This window comes from Anabas testudineus, chromosome 15 (genome assembly GCF_900324465.2).
Source record: "Anabas testudineus chromosome 15, fAnaTes1.2, whole genome shotgun sequence".
NCBI classification, from domain to species: domain Eukaryota; kingdom Metazoa; phylum Chordata; class Actinopteri; order Anabantiformes; family Anabantidae; genus Anabas; species Anabas testudineus.
Genome location: NC_046624.1, coordinates 10,891,784 through 10,908,616, shown reverse-complemented (window position 1 = coordinate 10,908,616; position 16,833 = coordinate 10,891,784). Strand labels below are relative to the sequence as shown.

Below are 16,833 nucleotides of genomic sequence, written 5' to 3'. Positions count from 1 at the left end.
AGGCATTCAGATAATCTTTCCACTCTTCATTCTCTGAGCATGTCACTTCAAGATCCCTAAAGGTTTTCCCTGTTTTGCCCATATCCTGAAATGTTTATGTGTTTACTATTAGTATTTGTGACTGTCATGAGGGTGGTTTGGTGCAGAATGTGACGTTTAAGACATTTGGTTCCGTCTCCTGTTGTCATGAGCCTGTTTTCAGTAAGAACAGTTTAAGTTTAAGCTTCTCTGCCTGCCTTAGACAAGACAATATCACAGTTGCTAGAAGAAGTTCATGTAAGGTGATATGCTCAGGTGAGAAGGGGGAACTACAGTGTACTCCTACCATAACTTTTGCGAGCGTTGTCTATATAACATCTTTATAATAATTAACACCCTGTTTGTCGCCTTCGCTGGATGAGGTCAGCCTCAGCTCTGACCTCACACTTTAGTCCACTTAACAGATAGCTTACACTGTGTGTGTGCGTGTGTGTATGTGCAGTCAAAGCCTATGCAGTCTATTTGAAGCCGGTAATCTTCTGCCTGATCTCTGACTCTGATCAGTCCAGCTCACGTATAAGACGTATCTGTGAGTTAGTAAGACACGTAGGGGCCAGCAGCCTTGACCTGGACTGTGGTCAAATATTACTCACATTTTGTCATTGCTAACATGGCCTGGCTCTGCAAATCAAACTGACTGCCCAGTGAAAAGACTGAATGCTGCACGGTCTCCGTTAACCCAATCAAACAGACACGATCAATGTCATTTGTTGTCCTGTGTGTCCCTCTGTTCCACCGTTTCTAAGAAAGACACACACCCTGCCCCCTACTTTTCTATCCTGACCTTTGCTCGTCTATATTTTTCTAAACTTTGCCAAATGCAGCTATTCATTTCTTTAGTGCAAAGCTTAGGGGCAAAATCAGTCACATTTGTTCGCAGCCCACACACAGTAAGACACTGTAAGGCCTCATCGATCTTGTAACAATGAATTTAAAAGACACAGGTTGACAGCACAATGGAAGAAATGGCAGAGCTAACAGTCAAAGAGTCAAATGAAATTACATGAAATTAAATGAAGCCACATTCTTGCACTAGACGCACACATAAGGAGAACATATGTGTCCGATTCTTCTAGCAGCTCCACTCCTACCATGGGTTGTAAGGATAAATACTGCTATGGTGTGAGCATTTGCTGGTTATTTACACTACAGGATGAGAAGTTCTCGCTACTCCACAGGACTCTGGGGTTCACTGGCACCTATTGGCGGAAGGGTCTGGGCTCTACCAAGTCTCAGGAAGGGTGGGTGTGGATTTTACCATCCAGACAGTCACCCACCTGCAACAGTCCCCGGATAGCGAATAGGGTGACAGTGGCCCAGTTTTCTCTGACAAAGGGGACGGGCAGCAGTCCAAGTCGCTGTCCTCATCCATATAGCACAGGGGGGCTAGAAGAACACCTGGCACAGACACATTGCCCGTTTCTGGGTTTGCCAGCTGGCCTGTTCCCCTAGGAGCTGGACTGGGCAAGTCCTCCTCAAACACATCATCATCTCCCTGTAGATTCTCGGGGGGAAACCCTGCCTCGCTGCCTCCCAGCAGGGTGCTAGAGGACTTGGTGATGTGGAGATGTGAGGCACAGCTGCCCAGCTCAGAGCACTGCAGGCTGGCCGAGGTAGAGGATCGAGAGAAGGGGAGGAGGAGATGGAGGAAGTTGTAGCTCGAGGAGTGAAGAGGGTGGAGGTGTATGTTGGAAAGAGGATGATGAGGGCCACTGATGGCGGTGTCAGATGGGAGACAACTGTCAGGAGTGACATCCAACATGTATTTGTAGTTGTTGGTGAAGGAGGGGACAAGGTGAGGGTGAGTGCGTGTCGAGAGGGTGGCATTTTGGTTCTGGTGTGTGGGCTGTGCAGGCAGCTTGCCATTGAGTGGGTGCGCCCTTTGATTTGAGCCAGAGAGCTGAGCAGGCTCAGCCTCGGGCTCCAGCTCTCCCTCGGAGCAAGTTCGATCAATAAAGTGCAGCCCACGACAGAGACTGTCCACACGCTGACCCACGTCATTCAGAGACACAGAAAACCTAAGTGAACTGTTGGGGCGGACGTTGACAGAGGAGGGCCGGAGTAAAGAAAACCAGTCTCGTTGTTTGGCTTGTTTGGAAGCTGGTGGAGCATCTGTGCAGAGGGTGGCCACTGAATTTCCTCCTGTACAGGTTTTACCATTAGAGTTCAATAGAACCACTGTGGTTTTCTTCTGAGAGTCCTGATCCGGACTGCTAGTTCAGAAGTATATGTGTGTTTATGAAAGAGGAACGGGTGGTAAAGGACAGAAGGAGAAGGAATGGAAAAGAACAAAAAAAAAAAAAAAGAGAAACAAAACAGATCATGCATTTGAAATTAATGGAAATTGAAAAAGAAAGGAGAAACCATATTGATATTTTCATGCCTCTGCATGAGAATATCAAACACCGAATGGCCCATGTTACTTTAAAATCCATTTGACAGTAGATTACACACTAACAGAGACAGTGCATTGCTCAAGGTAAAGGTTAAAACAACATCGCCCACTGACAAGGTTCCTCAACCATAATGGATAAAATATTGACCTTGCATGTTCTCATCACCATGGACATAAATTACATCAGTGGCACGAAGAGTGAATTTAGTTTGAAGTGGTCTGTACCTGCAGATGTCCTGGCTGGAGGGCGAAACCGACGTCCTCGAGAAGCTGCATGGGGCGTTGACTGAAGTGGGGCTCCCCGCCTTAGAAACAGAACAAATAGAACAAAGATAAAAATTTAAAAAAAACTATTTATCACTGAAAAAACCATACTGGGACATGCAAGTAAAACTCTAGTGTAAAAAAAGACAGGATAAAATCATATTTTAAAGATCTGTGTAGTGAGAACTATCAGACTGTCAGCGCCTGAATCTTATCCTTACAGAAAAAGAACGTCACACACTAATGCCCAGGATAATAAAAAGGAAAAACACAATACTGGCAGTTAATCTATGTGATTAAAGTAGTGCCAAGCAAAATCTGTCTCAGTGCGTCACAGAGCGAAGCGCAGGCAAGACGGACTACGAGACAGACTTCTAAAGAATGAGGCACTGAAAAAAGCACAGCTGGAGGATGTGAGGTGGTGGACTTTTTAAACAGATGCACCTGCAGGTAAAAGCTGTGGTAATAAAAACATGTTCTGTTTGTCTATTGTAGCTTTCATCAGTATTTACTTTAGAGAAACAGTATGGTGAGGATTACTTCAAATGATATTGGATATTAAAGGAATTTTCTGGTTTTTATACAACCTCAGCTGTTTTAAAGTTTTGGTGATTTCTTTCAGCTGCACTATATTAAGAGTCACCAGTCAGTCACCATATGTGGAAACATGACAAGATTGCCGCTACAAAGTTTGGGGCAAAAACACAAGCAATCAGCCACACAGGTCATAAACAAGCCAACAGTTCAGCTGATATCAAAGCTATCAAAAACTGAGAACACGTGAAAGGTCAGTAATAAGACTTCATGTAATGTTGTGTCCGAGTGTTTGTGTTTTATATAAAGATGGGATTAGCTTTGTCGTGTATTATTTAAAGACCCTAAATCCTTTACTTTGGTGGCGTTTTACTTTTGTGACCTTAGATTGAAACTGCAAAGCTCCTTTTAAATGAGATTTGATTAGGAATATTTTGTCAGGAATCAGATTTGCAGACAGTTTTTTCACAGTTTTTTTGTTTTGTCATTTCATTTCTCCCCTGAACAATATTCTACACTTTGAAACAGACTGTAAGCTGGTACATTTCTAAATATCTGCTTGTTTTTCTTGCCATCTGCTGACTTTTTAAGTCTTAACTTAACTTGACTTAAGTTAACTTGCAAACACTGGTATTATCTGGATCATCAAAACATGAACAGGAAAACAGAGAAAGAACACAGCCTCCTTTTGCTTAGTGAAACATTAGAACCACGAGAATCTGGCTCTGTCCAAAGGAACAAATAAATCAAAATAGACCAACAAACACCTCTAAAGCTTACTAATTAACACTTCTCGTTTCTCGTTTGTTTAATCCACAGCAAACCAAAAAGCATTTTTAACACGTTATTTACAGGACTGTTTTTTTTTTTTTTTCTTGACCCAGTGTCTTCTTCTAACTCTACTTAAATGAGTGTATTTGATAAATGTCCAGCTGTTGGGTGAAACACCGCGTCTCTGTGCTCCTCCAGACTGACAGCAGATTGGTCAGGGAACATGAAGAGTGGGATCTGATAGCATTTGGGCTGCTAACCTAAAGACACGGTGGCCTAGTAATTTCAAGAGGAAACTAATTACCTATTGATTTTATTTCTAACTAAGGGGAAATTTATAGCCCACAGCCTGACACCGATCAATATGAAATTCAATGTCCAGCTTTGCCCTTCAGCCTGTTTTTCTGTCTGCACACAAACTGAGGAGCTTCTCATTGTTCGGTTATCCCTCGTGTGTTATTATTCTTTAATAGTTGCAGTTTTATGAATTCATTCAATTGCTCATTAATGTTACATTTTATTTTCTTATTCTAAAAGCATCATTCACTGATGCTATTTTGGCCTCTTGCAGTCTGCTGCATCAGGTTGCTGAGATATTACAGCGATGGATCACGATGGTATCACTTTATTGTAGCTCTGTAAACATGTTTCACCTCAGTTCTATTAATCATTCATGTTACCATGTCATGTGAGCTGGCCAATAGTTAACCGTCTCTGAGCTGAGTTAAACAACAGTGTGATGATAACACTGATGAGATAGTAATGATTAACTTCCTAACAGCTTGTTTCTTCAGATTTCCATTAAACATCTACTTTCTCATAACTGCTATTCCCTTGTGCTGAGGACGTCTGATGAGTAAATGAGTGCTTGTGTTTAATGGATGACCATAACACCGCAGGCGATGAGATTTGAAGTGTTGAAAATTTGTGTCAAGCAGCCTTAATACTTGACACACTAAACACTGAAATGTGTAAAGAAGCATAGTTACACTTAAATTAACTTGTTGTTCATCAGTGGTTCACTGGCTCAGATGTGCTAATTAGATCATCCAATCACGCATTGTAGTCTCACTGTCATGAACACCTGTATGTGTGTGATGAAGCCTCCTCCCTTTTCATTATCCAAACTACTTATTTAACCTCTCTCCTTGGTCACTCCTACGCCACACACGCCCAATTCATCCACACATAAATGATCCTCTTTTCCACTTATTATACATTTCCATTCCTTCTCTTATTTCTCTCTTAAACTAATTTTCTCACATCTGCTATTACTTGGGTCTTCATTCTTCTTTTATCATCTCCACCTGGAAAAAAATACAGCTCTCATTTTCTAGCCACTGGGACCTTTTTGAAGAATAGCCTTTAAAATCTAACAGGAACAATGAATCACTGTCTCCCAGTGAGAGGCTTCTAACACATTGCTAAAGAGATGATGTGAATGAGCTGGATGTTGACAGGATGAAACGATTGACAAGCAGCAGCAGAAATTAAGCATCAAAGTGTACTGTTAACTAAAACAACCAAAACAATCCTGAGACATCGAAGTCGATCTAATCTAAGATCCCAATATGCATTTTATATTAGCAGTCATACACAGTAGGTATCTTGTTATTACTGTGCAAATAACCAAGCTAAAGATAAATAAAAACCTATTATAGATTGATGCTGATAATGTGCATCTCCTAATTCATGCAGTTACCATCATGCTGTGTTTAACCAGCAAGAATTTCACTGGACCTGCTTCATCACTTAAGGATACTCAGACTCCTACCTGCTGTAAGATAGAAATCTAAGAGGAGATGCAGAAAGTAGATAGTTCAAGAGAAAAGAGTTACTGTGATTATACCGTGCCCTAGTATATAATCGCATAAGTACGAAGCAGGAGAAAAGCTTTGAAACTCAATCAGAGTTAATCTCTTCTGACACCGTACAAGCGCAGAAAATCCACTGTCAGCTAAGATGTTATTTTTCACAAGGTAGTCGGAGAAAGTGAAATATTATTAGATTTTTTTTTTTTTAACTGAGAAACTAAAAGCACATTAGAGCCTTGAACATGGCAGTGTGGTAGCAGCAGGCTTTGCAGAAGGCCTGAGGAAGGCTGGTTGAATTGTACAATTTGACGGGCATTTGATGCTTGTCCATCTGCTTCAGCGAGGCCTCATGTGAGCTGGCAGAAACGAGCAGTCAGGGCAGTTGCTTCAACTGTTGGACAGGCTTCAAAGTGACAGCACCACACTTTGAAAAAGATAAACTGACTTTATGATTTTTTTTGTATCACTAAACCGAACAATTGTTTTGTAAAAACAGGTTTGCTCTTTAATCTGATGTCCCACATTTAAGAAACTGTGCCCTGCTCTTCAGTAAAAAAACAAAACAGAACATTTGCAGATGCAAATATGTAAACACTTCATGGAAACGGACTTTAAAGTGACTGTCGTGTTCAAGCCAACTACAAGTGCCCACATCACCTGACAACTCAAGGCAGCTTCACTAGCGCGATGTATGCGAGTATCCAGTGCCAAAAGGCTTTAGCTGATGTCAGACATGCTTCCTGCAGAGTTTGATGCTGATGTGACTGCTATTTACAGTTTAGAAAGAATAAACAGTGTTGTCCAGCTGGCTCTTCTTGAGAATGACATTAAAATAATTATATTCTTCACCAGTATACCTATGTTTGATGTTACTATTAATGTGTTTGGTGGAAATCTTATAAAGCTGCAGAGGGAGTTTCATTGTTTTATTGCAAAGTGAATATCTGCTCAGACTAAAACAATTAGAATTTATCCTCTTGAGATCTAAGAAATTAAAATGATGACATTTAATTCTGTTAATTTAGTATTAACCTCTATCTATCAATGTTACTATACTGTAGTTTTAGCCCTACGTATTATGGCTGCACTGTATCTGACATGATCCACCTTTGTTTAAGTGATCACTCTAATTTATTATGTCATTTATTTGACAACTCTGTAAACAAATAAGCAATCACAACACTAAAACCGTTTCGTAATCAACCACTCATGTCTGTTTTCTCCAAGGACTAGAGCCAGCTTCAGCAGAAACCCATAAAAATGAGCAATGCTGCTAGATTGAGTAATTCTACTAATAAAACAAATCTATGATTTTTTCCAATATATTAACAATTAACTTCACTTTCTTCAGCACTCACTTGGCTCAGTGCCTGGTTTCAACATCAGTTGACTGCCAAGCTGAACGGAGCAGCCAAACGGGTCCTGTAGAGACCTGGAGGACAGACCCAGGTTGTGCACTGCAGCAATGGAGCCTGAAACGCTGCAAAACTGCAGCAGCTTGAATTTTACAGCACCACCAGATGTTTGGCTGACTATCAGCAGCAACCCACTGAGTGGTGGGTCGCTGCTTTGTGTCTTTTTGAGGACCGTAATACTTTAATTCCTTCCCAAACAGTGTAGGCGGCATTGCACAGCTCCATGGCACTGTGCTAAAGAGAGAAGCGGCTACAGCTAAGCCTCCTGACCTCGCAGAGTGGAAACTCTACTCAAGCCAAACCAACAGGCAATCCTCAGCCCACACTCTGCGCTCACATAAAGCCTTCCAAGCTCCTTTTATATATTCAACACTGACCATTCTTTCATTTAATGAAAAATGCAGACATTTTTTTTCCCCCTCACAAGTCTATTTCTCACAATTCTCCAGACAATTTCTTTTTAAACAGCTCAATAAAAGACAGGTTCTGTGTAATTGAATCAATGAACAAACAAACACAGAGTGAACAAGAGATAGTGAGCTTCTGGCACTGGGTACTCAAATACATTTATATCCAAGACCATGCACCTTAATCCCTCAAACTCACTGATGGTGGCAAAAATCATGTTTATGAAACGATTCACCCCCTGGCTAAATGCTGCAGCTTGGTTTCCTGTTATTATATAAATCCCTCTCTTCTGACGTGTGTGTGTGTGTCTTGACGGGTATTCCAGTGGGGGTGTAACAAGTTACCGGATACAAATTTGTTCCTCTCAGTCATCAGATAGGAGAACGCTGTCCGATTAAAGAAACCACAGACAGTTCGGTGAACGTCTACATGAAGAAAGGTGAGAAAGTAGAAAGTAAAAAAGGACCACAGGTATCCAGCCAGGGTATCCACATAAAACAAGAACAGGTGCTTTGACAGAATGAACATATTCTTTGGATGTTTGAGCCTTCACAAACAAATCCAGACTGTACTGTTCCGCCAAGCTGGCAATGTAATGAAATATGGCTCTTAGGCCAGTGCTGTGGTTATTTATGTAGAACGATATCATTTAAGTAGGTCAACAATTGGATACGAGCACATTTATTTTTGATGTGATCTGACACGAGCCGATGTGAATCAGCTTGAATCTGTGCCATGTGAAGCGATGTAAGCCAGACTTATTTTGAGTCTGGCTGGAGCTCATGTGGAAACTCAATGAAAAACAGCGGCGAGCCCATCAAAATCATCCATCAAAACTGTCGTCAGCAGCCCGCACAGGCAAGGCACATGCAAATTAAGTTAGATTAGCTGTTTTACTGGGACCTGCATCTGCATTTTCTAAAGCTTTGCAACATAAACGAATCTGACCTACATTTTATATTATTTCAGCAAAAGGGAATATTTGAGTCACTGCTGGAAATGTTGAAATATCTTCCATCTCATCCGGCCAATACAATACTGCACAGAGCAGGGAAACTGATAAATGCATTGCATTAATGCATAAAATAATTATCTGTAGTCGCAAAGATCATATTCCCATTCAAACAGCATCCACAGAAAGTTGTTTCAGGAAGATGGCGTGTTACTGAAAATACATTAACACCTCTATATTAATCCGCTTTTACATTTTGTTTTTTCAGGTTAAGTCTTTGGCAATGTCTGTTGTGAATCTGGAGAGGATTTCTTGTACCATTTCCTATCTCATGTCCAGCCATTCAAATCTGTCTTTAACTTCTGAGCCTCCTGGCAGACTTGTCCGCCCAGAGAACAATTAATACAGATTTACAATCTGCCAGTCAGTGGTCGTTACCGTTAGGAAGGAAAAGGAAACACCAGGTGGCAGGTGGATTGCTGATTATTAGTTACAACTGTCAAACTTAAGGGTCTTGTTCATACTTTCCATCCATCACGCCATTACACTCACATTTGTCAGAGGAATAGCAGTGTATAGTGAGTATGGCACTGAATGACAATACATGGGGTCTAGAAACCGCCGCTAATTGATTCCACTCCTCCGTTTGCAGGTGATGTGTGGCATTTAGATGTCTTGGACAGGACCATGTCATAGTTGACTCCAAAGTTAATAAAATACAACTAGCAGCACTTCTAAAGCTCCCTAGTTAACATGCTGTTCTTATTTATTCAATGGGGGAGTGCCAACTGTAGGAAAGTTAATGGTCCCCACAAAGAACTAGTCGAGCACATACCCAAAACAAAATGAAGTCCTCACTATGTTTTTTGTACATTTTTTTTTCCTTATACAGAATCAGGCTGTTAGGTGGCTGCTGGTGGTAGTTTCATTGAGCGGACAGACGTGAGTGATTATATTCTCAGCAAGCAAACATGCCAATATGTTTTGTTTGTGCAGGGTTCTTCAGTTGTAAAGCATGTCTTACATAAATGAGTTACAGTTACATAATTTCAACCATAATTTTTTTATCATCTATCAAAGGTCACTAATCCGGAGGCAATAACAGATTTTAGATTTATCCAGTCGGGTTGTTAAAATTTTGATGAACTTTGTACTCACTGAAAATGTGCACACAACACAACTTCACAGTACAAAGGACGTTTTGTTCACTTTTAGTTTCAGTATCAAGACAGCTTTGAACATTGGAGATTGGCTGATTTGTTGCTTGATAATATAGACTGTTATAACAGTGTGATGTATAAATGAAATTTAATTGTGAGAAACACAATATTACTGTGTATACATAATGACAGGCAGAAGTGTAAACAACTAGGTTGCTTTAAACCAGTTTCATATTATGTCCTTAAAGTGGTTAGACCAGACAATATGATTTAAATATTATAGTTCTATATAGTAAACATAAAGATTACATATAATTTTGAATGGAGATTGTAATGCAATACACCCAGAACAAATATATCAGGATACTCATGTCTACAATCTATACATAGTATGACAGGAGTCCTTAGGTTTTTATGTCACCACATTTTCAATACATCTGTTACCGGCCACTAAACCAAAACAGAGTTATCTTAAATTGTGAAATCTGTTAAATAACCCATCAGTGAGTCTGTTCCTGTAAAGAGTGTGGTGTGTTTTATCAAGCCATACACAGTGCTCATCTTTCTAGTCAGGGAGTGCCGCATTGTCTTAAAAACAGTATTTATGTTTATGATAGCTGGTATATTTGTCACTCAGGTACAATAACTCTTCTTTCTCAGGTTTTAAAACAGCACCTGACTCGTGGATCAAACGTTATTGCCAGAGCAGTCCCACGGCGATGAAGTGGCCCTGACATCTATTAACACAAGTAAAGAGTTTTTCTTCTAAGAGGCTCAGGGGACCAAAGATTAAAACCCTGTAGCCACATTTGTTGCAAGGTTGCCTGAGGGAGTACAGAGAAGAGAAGGGAAGAGAAGGGAGAAAATAGAGAAAGGCAGGAGTCACAGACAACGGAGGTTTGTAGAGTCCGACAGAGAGCCACTGAGTTGAGGCTGATCAGAAAGGCAGCTCTGATGGTGACGATGTGATGGGATAGAAACTGGTTATCAATTAGCTGCTCTCCCTCCACTGCACGTCTATCTGTCTTGTCAATACCTGCTTTACTCTCCAGTTCACCTCACAGGCACCCTTCTGTCTTTATCCTCTTATTCTCCTGTCTGCGTGGTGGAGGAAGGCCACTCATTCATTCATTCGGATGTTTTCATTTGTGTGTGCGCTTTGCTCACCTTTGATATATTGCTGGACCTGCTTGCAGAATGACCCAGAGGCTTTTCATTCTGGAAAGTAGAGAAAGAAAGACCAATGAGTGAAGAAAAAAAAAACAACTTCTCAATCCAATCTGTACATGCTGAGAGCTCTCATATGCCTCCTAATTACTATCTGCATCACATTTTTTTTCTCCTGCATGGTGTTTTCCAGTGAATAGCTGTTTGACATAAACTGAAACCGAGTAAACACTAACAAATTAATTGTTTACCATGGCAATGTGAGAATGAAACAAATGTGTTTAGCAGTTACACTGTTTACAATGCACACCAGTTTATTTTTGCTTGTGTGCATGTTAATATTTCCCAACTACCAATAAAAACAGCTGAAGCTCGTGAAGCAGCTTTTTGGTCAATAAACAGAGTTTTGAGCAAACTAAAGTTAATGGACTGTAATGAATCCCCCAGGGAGCCAGCTATGTGTGTACCACATGTCATGGAAGTTTAAAATAGTTTGTGAGACCTTTTTCCAAAATGTAAAATCTTATGTTGACACTAAAGTCATGGTACTCCTAAAGTCAGAAGGACAAATCATCCTGACGTCAAGAGTGTCAGTCCACAGCTGAGGTAAATCAGTCTGAACAGACAGACTGACACTGCCGTCTTCAGCTAGCATGGCTAAAAATAAAAAATGGAAGCACAAATAACTGATGATGTGTAGTTTTTTAATGGTGTAATGAATAATGACAAATGACTCTGGGCTATAACATGGGTTAAAATGATCTACTGGCATCTCCAGTAGTTAAAAGTTCTTCTGGCTTGAGAATAAAGAGTGTCAAGTTGATTACATAATGCATCAGTTCAAATTCTACAGAAAGTCGTCTCTTAATATCTGTCTCATAGCTCAGGGAGTGGAAAGGCCAAGCTTCAAGTGCTCTGCAGAGTAAAGTTTTGTTTTGAGGCTGTAATGATCCTCAGTTCCCACTCGGTGTTGTTGGCTTGCAGCAGAGACGGAGATAAACAGCCACTGGGGTGCTGTGCTGCATTCAGTGTTTAAATTAAAGCCTTGCATGGTTTTTCAATGAGTAATCAATCATAGTTACATAATGCTGAGTTCACACAGCGCCTGGCTGTGGTGCTTTGGACACAAACAGATTTGCAAGTGGAAATCAGATCTGTGGAAAGAGTCTCTTTGAGTCTCTCTGATTAAATGGTTAGAAGTGGACACAAGCAGCCTCGGACCCTCACCTCCACCTGGACACCGTAGCCCACACATCACAGCTTTATTATATTGCTCACAGCCCCAGAAATCAACCAGTGCATCAACCCGAATGCTAATTTGATTACACTCAAATTTATTTAGGAATGTGCACCTTGTGAGCACAGGAGAATCTAATTAAGTTGAGAGGGAACTCTTTCATTATGGTCATTTGTTTCCTGTAATTAACTAATGTTTGTTTTTTTCCTACCAATTGATTAGGACTTGGCCAATCTTTACTAAAAAAATAACGTACGTATTGTAAGAAAAAATAAATAATATCAACAAGACACTAGATATCACGTTTTCCAGTTCATAATAACTTCAGCACTTCACTTCTGTCCTGTCCGTGACTAGTTGCCATGGTGATGGAGGACTACTACAGTGCACTATATGTGCCAAGTCTCTCCATCTCTCTCTGCTTCTCCCCTGGTTCCTTCTTCCATCTTCATGGTTATTGTTCACAGTTCTCTCTAAATGCCTGAGCGCACACACACACACACACACACACACACACACACACACACACACACACACTGATAGGACAAGTTGCATATGGGTTCTGAAGTCCTTTTAATCAGCCAGGCTACAATAACGTCATACCCGCACTTCAAACCATAAAACCATGCACAAATTTGTGATCTTTAAACTTTTGTCACACTCATCTCACCTTATTGGGGGCAAAGGGACATGAATTTGTTGTCAGCTTAGAGAGTGGAATTAAAGACGTATCAGACAGCTCCTTCGTCTTACATCTCACGGTAACGCTGGACTGGTCAGCAGTAGCAAACGTTACCATTATGTGATGAGGCTAGGAGCTAAAATTACAGAAGATAAACTGAGTTGTGAATGAAGATTTTTAAACTGTTTCCTCTGACTAACTTAAATATCAAATGCAAACTTGTGGTCAGTACTTTCAAGTACAACTTGATTCTCATGTGAAAGTACTGAAATGAGGAACAAAAAATAAGACCAGAACTGTTGCGGATGTAACGATGACAGTCTAACAGGCAGGATCTTGATCCCTTATTGTACTAGTGGTTAAAGTGAAGCAGTTCTCTGCTGTCTACATGTCATTACCTCTTCAATGTCTTCAATACAATGCCACAAAATGGCTCTCAATGGGTGCAATCTGTGCAGCAAATCAACTGTCAGATTGTCATAGAGAATAAAAATGCAAGGAACTGACAGCGGGGAATAAGAGGCAAAGCAGAAAAAAGAACAAATTGGTGATTCTTGCTCTTAATCCTGCCTTCCTGGCTGAAAATTGAGTAACAAGCAGATATACAGAAGCTGAAAAATATCAAATCCCCACATACCAAGGCCACAAATTAACAGAGAGCGGAGAAGTTGACAACAAATGACAGAACACAGATGTGTCCTCTTTCTTCCTAACCCCATTTCTGTAAAATTTCTCTCTTACAGCACGTTACCTGCAGTACAAGGTCTGGGAGTCACCTTCCCTTCCACCACGGCCGTAGACTATAAAGGGCCTTATTCTCTGGGCTCATGCATAATTCTGCAAAAAGAAGGGTTCAGGTTTCACAGTCCGCTGTGTCCGTCTTTCTCCACCTCCTCTGTGGGTCCGTTAGGAGCCCCAGCCTTTGATAACACAACTTTCAAACTGGACCCTGAAGACTCGAGCTTGTAAAAAAAAAAAAAAAAAAAAAAAAAAAGGAGGCTTAGGAGAGTGTGACAGAGGAGAAGAGGTCATATTCAGAGGGATCGCAGTGTCTTTCAGGGCTCTTTTCTTAGGCCACAGGGAGGACGAGCTCAGCTCACTTCTATGCAAAAACCTCAAAAGATAAATCCTTTGTGAGTTTAACCATCCCTCTTTGAAATGCATCTATTCCTCACATAGTTTTTATCCCATGTACAGGTTTTCGATATTAGAGTTGAACGCACCATCTGTCCTGACTGACTGCAGACCGTTTAGAGCATGTGCAGGCTTTCGCTGAAACAATTCAATGCATTTTAAATCAATCAAGAAGTTCAACTGGCAGCATTTATTTATTTTCTTACAATCAATTCATTCTTTAGGTCATATAATGACTGATTTGTTTGGTGAATAAAAAACACCAAGCACATTATTAGTTAGGCCCTTCAAACAACGTTTGTCATACCGTGACTAGGAACCTTTGAGTTTCGAGCAGCCCACATACAACTATATTATTTAGGATTGCTGCTAATGACCATTTTTACTCAGGAGTGATGTGACTAATATTTTGTGGATTATTCCATTAATCATTTAGTTTATACAATGTCAGAAAACAGGGGAAAATTCTGTTACTTTATAGCCCACACATTTTTTTTCTCTTAATCCCTGAGATTTTATGATAAAAGATGATAACAAGCATCAAATCCTCACACTGAAGCTGAACCATGTTTGGCATCGTTGGTTGAAAAATGACTCATTCTACATGCAAACACAAAAATTAAGCATGAAGAATGAGAAGTTTCATCTTATTTATTCCAGTTAGATACCGCTGTTGGACTCATTGTGAAAAGATTAAAACGCTGAAAGGAGGCAAAGACGTAAAAATACATGAAGGAGTCAAAGGTAAATCTCCCTTATTTACTTTACAAATTCTGTGCTGAAGAGTTAAATCTTGCTAACAGATGCTTCCTCTTTGTTTCTGCATCAGTTCCCACGAACATCACACCAGAGGCAAAGCATAAACACTGGTTTGTGTTTACAGATTACTCTATCACAAAAAAACCCTGAGACCTTCCTTTAGCTAGGCTGCTTACAGCATCACCTGTGCTCAGACTCTCTCACCAACAGTTTCACCGCATACAAAAAAAGAGATGTCATGCGACAGGCTGGGGTTGCAAATAAGCGCTCTTTTTTTACTTGCAGCCCTTCACCTTGCACATTTGTTTTTATCATGACAGATTAAGACCATCTTAAAAGCATAGCTAGGTACCAGCTGTCTTTCAACATGTACATACTCCATTATCAATCTGTAGTAAATATACATGTTAGGTGTGGGCATCATAGATTTAAAATTATATCAAGATATTGAATATTTCTGAGATAACATTACCTAACTTACACTGTACAGTGCCTTGAGATGACTTCTGTTTTGATTTGACCCTATACAAATAAAAATGAATTGAATTGAATAGAATTAAACTGAATTGAATTGAATAACAAGTGACAATATGACAGTAGTGGCCTTTGATCAAGTCACATCAGCATAAAGTTGGTAGAACTAAGCAAACAGGATCAGTGATCACAAATAAAAAGCCTCAACATTAGGAAACACTAAACTAAGCTGAGTAGCTAAAACAGGATATGAGTGGATATTTCCTTCACAGTAGTATCTTATTAATTTTCGAATATAACTCGTCTGAACCCATCCTTGTTAACGGTTTGTCTTGTTGGCTTGGCCTTCCGCCATGATTATCGTGTTTGCAGGCTCATGTTACATGTCCTTCTTATGGCGTGTATGAAAAGACATCATCATGCAGCCACACCGTCATTAGCGCATACAACAAATTCTTATCATGCAGAGGAATATCACGCTATATCATGGATAATACAATGAGGCACATCCTTAACGTGTGTTTTATGTTATGTTTTTAATAAACTGACTTCTTCCACTTTGACTTACTACCTTTACCTCCCAGAGTATCTTTCCACATGTCTCATGGGTCTTGCCTGGACTCGCGTCATCTGCTCTCCAGTAGAGAGAGTGACGGTAACACACAGAAATAGTAACTGCATTGAAATTGTTTATCCATCTGTCAGAAAGCAACAGTAGAGCTACTTAGTGACAACATGTCATTTAGCTGCAGTGTATTATAGTCTGTTACGGCTTCCATCAGTGAAAAAAAATCTGTATCATTACCAGCAACTTGCAAAAACGAGCAAATAACACTATGCTGTTCTTGTCACTGCAGAGACATAATTAACTAACACCTTCAGTTTCTTCTGCCCCAGAGTCAGTCAGAGACTCCAGCTCACTGTAAGAACAAAACAAACTGTTTCCTGACATTAATGTAATCACACGGCGTAAGAAAACAGCACTTTCTGAACTGATAATTGGTAGAATAAGTGAACTAATGTTCATCCAGGACGGCAGTAGGTAGAAGGAGCCAGGCCAAGGACATTTTTTTTTTACAGTTTCACAAACATTCTGGGCAATAAAGGGCGTTTTAACAACCACCTTGGGAAAATGGCATTGATCCAGCACAAACAGTTTAACAATGGCACCTACGTACAGTCAACGCTAAAGCCATCTCTACTGAACTGTAAAACATACTGTATGTAGGGAAGTGGTTTAGAGCATTTCTCATATTTCTTTTTACCCTGCAATAAGGACTGCTTTGGCGTTTGTCCCAAACAGCTATGGAGAGTTAGACTGTATTCACAATAAGGCAGGAAGAGAGAAACCAAGGTAGTGTAGGAGAAAGAGGCCGAGTGAGAGACAGAAAGCCAAATGAATGATGGCTGTCAGAGAGTGGTAATGAGGAAACTGACGAAGGAATTAAATCAGAGAAATGAACGGACAGAGGTTTTCCTTATGTATCATATTATATTTACCACTTGTTATATTTTAGATCATTTTTACAAAGCTCCAGTCATTGTATTGTACATAGTAGAACATAATTGGCTCCTAGTTATTATTGAGATCATGGAAATCGGTTTGAAATCAATAAACCTAGCTAGCT

The 16,833-nt window shown here is 40.2% G+C and overlaps 1 protein-coding gene across 9 annotated transcripts in view; it reads right to left on the bottom strand.

Moving 5' to 3' along the window:
* The window catches only part of march8 (membrane-associated ring finger (C3HC4) 8), a 67,906-nt gene that overhangs the window by 10,948 nt on the left and 40,125 nt on the right, over nucleotides 1–16,833 (bottom strand). For all 9 annotated transcript variants that reach the window (XM_026355366.1, XM_026355372.1, XM_026355369.1 and 6 more), the window contains 2 exons: nucleotides 10,920–10,970; nucleotides 2,660–2,739 (listed from right to left, as the gene is read on the bottom strand). In XM_026355366.1, the coding sequence (XP_026211151.1) occupies nucleotides 2,660–2,739; nucleotides 10,920–10,970 (131 nt within the window). The remainder of the gene's footprint in view (nucleotides 1–2,659; nucleotides 2,740–10,919; nucleotides 10,971–16,833) is intronic.